The 4,997-nt window shown below is 54.0% G+C and overlaps 1 protein-coding gene across 1 annotated transcript; it reads right to left on the bottom strand.

Moving 5' to 3' along the window:
• Window positions 1-459: 459 nt before the first annotated feature.
• On the bottom strand, window positions 460-4,584 carry LOC125262674. The gene is made up of 2 exons (XM_048181492.1): window positions 3,057-4,584; window positions 460-2,908 (listed from the first exon to the last, which is right to left on the bottom strand). Exons 1-2 carry the CDS (start codon window positions 4,582-4,584, stop codon window positions 1,041-1,043), a joined length of 3,396 nt encoding a protein of 1,131 aa, XP_048037449.1. The 3' UTR covers window positions 460-1,040.
• Window positions 4,585-4,997: the final 413 nt, after the last annotated feature.

Raw genomic sequence — 4,997 nt, 5'->3', positions numbered from 1 at the left:
CCAACTGAGCCGTAGCTCAAACACTTGCCAAGGTTATCTTGACAGGACAGAAGACCCCGGAGTGGAGCCAACATCAAGGTTATAATATTTAATAAATGTGTGCTGGCATGACCATCCAGCTGCATCACATATGTCACTCATGGAGACTCCTGACATCAGAGCTTTTGATGCCGCCATACCCCTGGTAGAATGGGCGCGAACATTCAAGGGAGAGGGCTGTCCGGCCGCTTCGTATGCAAGTGAGATGGCCTCGACCACCCACTTGCTCATTCTCTGTTTTGATGCTGGGCCCCCTTTTTTAGGGGACCCATAACAGACAAACAACTGATCTGACTTACGCCACAGGGCAGCTCTGTGGACATAAGTATCCAAAGCCCTTACCGGGCATAACAGATTAAATTTTTCCTGATCCGCAGATTCAAATGGAGGAGGATAGAAAGACTGAAGCATAATGGGGCCTGGGACATTGGTAGGGACCTTTGGGACATACCCCGGTTTAGGATACAGGAATGCTTTCACCATTCCTGGAGCAAATTCAAGGAAAGAGGGAGCAACAGAAAGTGCTTGTAAATCTCCTATCCGCTTCAGAGAAGTGATAGCTAATAAAAGAATCGTTTTCAGAGTGAGGAACCTCTCAGGAACCTCCTCTAATGGTTCAAAGGGAGCCTCAGCTAACCCTTGTAAGACCACAGCCAAGTCCCAGGTTGGCACCCTTGTGCGCACTGGAGGCCTCAACCTCAGTGTGCCACGGAGGAAGCGTGTGACGAGGGGGTCTCGACCTACCGAGATATTCCCCTCAAGAGGAGCATGATATGCTGAAATTGCTGCAACATAAACCTTTAAGGTTGAGTGAGATAGGCCCTCCGAGAATTTTTTCTGGAGGAATTTTAGCACAAAGCTAACAGAAGAAAGGACAGGGTCCGTATTATTGTGTCTACACCAGGTAGAAAACAAATTCCATTTGTAGGCATACAGCTTCCTCGTGGCGGGAGCTCTGGAGTTAAGAATGGTCTCCACAACCTCGGTTGGGAGACCAGCATCTATGAGTCTGGCCCCCTCAGAGGCCAGGCCCATAGTTTCAGTCGTTCTGGGCGGGGATGTATAATCATGCCGCCCGCTTGAGACAGGAGGTCCTGTCTGAGAGGAAGCTCCATTGGGGAGCCGTTGAGTAACGACACTAGGTCTGAGAACCATATCCTGGTTGGCCAGAATGGGGCTACCAGTATTAGATTGGCCCCTTCTCGGCGTACTTTTTCCAGAACTCCCGGGAGCAGGGCGATCGGGGGAAATGCGTACAGGCGCAGCCTCGGCCACGTCTGTACCATAGCATCCAAACCCAGAGGTGCTGGATGTGTTAGGGAGTACCAGAGCGGACACTGGGTTGACTCTCCCGAGGCAAACAGGTCGACTTCCGCTCGACCGAAATTTTTCCATAGGAGACTCACCACTTCTGGGTGGAGTCTCCACTCCCCGGGCCTTGGCCCCTGCCTCGACAGGGCATCTGCTCCCACATTTTGATGTCCCGGGATGTAAGCTGCCCTCAGCGAGAGCAGCTTCCCTTGGGACCACAGGAGGATCTGACGGGCCAAGTAATATAGTCGGCGAGACCGCAGACCCCCCTGATGGTTTATATATGCAACCACTGCAGTGTTGTCCGTACGAACCAACACATGGTAACCTCTCAGGTCTGGGAGAAAGTGTTTCAGAGCTAGGAACACTGCCATCATCTCTAGCCGATTTATGTGCCAAGAGAGCTGATGGTCTTCCCAAAGACCCTGAGCTGAGCGACCACTCATGATCGCTCCCCAGCCCGTGAGGGAGGCGTCCGTCGTAAGCATTACTCGACGAGTAGGGGCCCCCAACACGGGTCCCTGGGACAGGAACCGGGGGTCTTTCCACATGGTCAGAGAACGAAGACATCGTTTTGAGACTTTGATCATGCGAAAGGGATTTCCCCTCGGGGAGAACCCCCTGGTCCTGAGCCACCACTGTAGGGGCCTCATGTGCAGAAGGCCAAAAGGTATCACGTTGGACGCAGCTGCCATCAGACCCAGCAGTTTCTGGAACTGTTTTACAGTGAGTGACTGGCCTAACTTCACCCCTTTCATAGCCATAAGAATGGCACTCACCCGAGCGGGAGACAAATGTGCCCGCATCGTGGTGGAGTCCCACACTACACCCAGATAGTTGGTGGATTGAGCTGGAACTAGCACACTCTTTTTGGCATTGAGCCTCAGCCCAAGCCTCTTCATATGGGACAGAACAGCATCTCGATGCTGAACTGCTAGTTGCTCTGACCGAGCTAGAATCAACCAATCGTCGATATAGTTCAGTATGCGAATGCCCTGGATCCTCAGCGGAGCCAGAGCTGCGTCCACGCATTTCGTGAATGTGCGGGGTGATAATGATAGGCCGAACGGAAGAACCCTGTACTGGTAAGCTTCGCCCCCGAAAGCAAACCTGAGGAACTTCCTGTGAGAAGGATGGATGGACACATGAAAGTAAGCATCTTTCAGGTCTATTGCCACAAACCAGTCCTCGGACCTGATCTGTGGTATAATCTGTTTGAGTGTCAGCATCTTGAACTTGAGCTTTTGTATTGAGCGATTTAGCACACGTAAATCTATAATAGGTCGTAGACCTCCATCCTTCTTTGGAACAATGAAGTAACGGCTGTAGAACCCTGACTGATTGCTGGGAGGAGGAACCCTTTCTATAGCTCCTTTTCGCAAAAGTGTCGCAACTTCTTGTTCCATAACCAGAGACTGCTCGGGGGTTACCACTGTGGGAAGAACCCCGTTGAATCTGGGCGGGCGAGACCCGAACTGGATCTTGTAACCCTCTTTTATAGTGAGCAGCACCCATTTTGATATATTCGGAAGAAGTTTCCATTCTGCCAGAAAATTTACTAAGGGAACCAGTCTCTCGAGACTGGCCTCTGGTGTTTTTTGAGCACCTGATTCGACGCTCTGAAGCGGCGCACCGGCAGAGAACAATCGAATCAAGTGTCCGGCCCTCCTCGGAGGGTCGGTGGAGACCGCTGCGCCCTGACGCACACTGGGTGGCAGGGTTGGCATAACAATCCCCTGAGGGCGCCGAAGGGGAGTGGCTTTTAGATGTATTTTTCGCCGACTCCCTTCGGAGGGGGCCGCCCTCATCGGTTCCTGACCCACAGACATCAGGACCGCTTCGAAGCCTTCCGGGCCAGGATAACGGCGCGCAGGTCCGTTCTGCCCCTAGAAGGCTTCGGCTGAGCGGGCCGACCCGATCCCCAAGCTCTCTGCGGGGGAGCACGGGCGGCCACGCTGATCTTTTGTTGCGCTCTGTGGTGCGCTGAGGAGCTCGTTGACGGCCGAGGCTGATCCCGCTCATCAGCCTCGGGGGAGGGATTCTTGGTTTGCGGGGGATGAACCTCTGGAACGCCGCAGATTGTTTCTTAGCCTCCTGGAACCTCTCGACGACTGTTGTAACGGCGTCGCCGAAGAGGCCCGCAGGAGACAGCGGCGCGTCCATAAGGGAGGCTTTGTCACGCTCCCTTATGTCCGAGAGGTTCAGCCACAAGTGCCTCTCCGTAGCCACCAATGCTGCCATAGAGCGGCCGATTTCTTTTGCCGTCTCTTTGGTGGCACGGAGAGCCAGGTCAGTTGCCATCCTGATTTCCTGGATGCACTCATACGTGGCCTCCCCGCTATTCTCCACTTCCCCCAGCAGGTCGGCTTGATATGCCTGTAGGAGCGACATGGTATGTAGACATGCCGCTGCCTGACCTGCTGCCGCATAAGCCTTGCCCACCAAGCCTGATGTAGTTTTTAATGGCTTGGTGGGCAACGTCGGGGTTTTCAGCGACGATGCAGACTCGGGGGAGAGATAGCCCGCAAGCGTCTCTTCCACGCGAGGCATCGCCGCATAGCCTTGCTGCTTCAGCCCCACGATGTTACTATACATTGAGGTCTGGGGGCTGAAGACGCGATATGATGCCGGCTTCTTCCAAGACCTCGAGACCTCGGTGTGGAGGTCCGGAAAGAAGGGCAAACCCCGACGCTGAGGTAGTGACCGAGCGGGCAGAAAGCGCTCATCCAGCTTACTCTTTGGTCTAGCATCTGCCCGCTCTGCTGGCCAGTCAATTTTTAATTTGGCCACAGCCCTGGTCACTACCTCCAGGAGCTCCTCATATGCTGGGGAAGAGGATGGCGGTTCCTCTTCCCCCACGCTCATCACATCAACCTCCTCAGAGGAAGAGAGATGAAGCGCGGGTGCCTCTCTCTGGGGGGAAGAAACCGCAGCGCGTGCTTCCGCCGCCTGAGAAAAGGCACTGGGGCTGGCAGGTAAAGGGCGAGATAAGGCTGGGCCCGTCTCAACCCCCTCTGCCAGCTCCATTTGCGAACCCCACGAATGAAGCCGCCGCTGCGCCTCAGCAACAGCGGGACCCGATCCGCGGGGAACGCCGACCGGGGCACCCTCTTTATCGTGAAAGAGTGCCCGGCGTGATCTTAAAACTCTGAGGGTGAGCTTCTCGCAATGAACACAGACAGCCCCCTCGAGAGCTGCCTGTGCATGCTCAACCCCCAGGCAGACAACACACATCTCGTGAGTGTCCCCATCTGGAATAAACCGTGTGCATGGGTGAACACACTTTTTAAATTGTCTGCCTTCCGCCATTTCACTCGTGTCTTATTCACTATATGTATATATATGTGTGGTGCACAGTAACACTCTTGTCCTCAGACGAAGAGATAATGTTTTCCAAAATATAAGCAGGACAAACAACACCAAATAAGACACACAAGATAACATAGAGCGCTTGCTGAAGACACAGAAGCTGGCGTGCTCTGCATCCGCGTGTGCTTTATAGTTTCCTGGTCCGTGACGTCACCCGTCTCTGACGTCTCGCTTCGCGATTGGCTAGATACATGAGTGCTTCAGTGACGACATCACGCAGAAGGTTCCCAATGCGTTACCACGCAGCGTCGATAGTTCCCACGAAAGGGAAGCTCACA

Source organism: Megalobrama amblycephala, linkage group LG2 (assembly GCF_018812025.1).
Source record: "Megalobrama amblycephala isolate DHTTF-2021 linkage group LG2, ASM1881202v1, whole genome shotgun sequence".
Lineage (NCBI taxonomy): Eukaryota > Metazoa > Chordata > Actinopteri > Cypriniformes > Xenocyprididae > Megalobrama > Megalobrama amblycephala.
The sequence above is the reverse complement of the archived record's forward strand: the minus strand, read 5'-3'. Positions and strand labels throughout refer to the sequence as shown.

Coding starts and splice junctions, on each gene's coding strand:
- LOC125262674 (XM_048181492.1), bottom strand. CDS start 4,584: ATGTGTGTTGTCTGCCTGGGGGTTGAGCATGCACAGGCAGCTCTCGAG. Junction 2,909..3,056: donor TGCCAACCCTGCCACCCAGT/GTGCGTCAGGGC, acceptor TGGTTCCCTTAG/TAAATTTTCTGGCAGAATGG.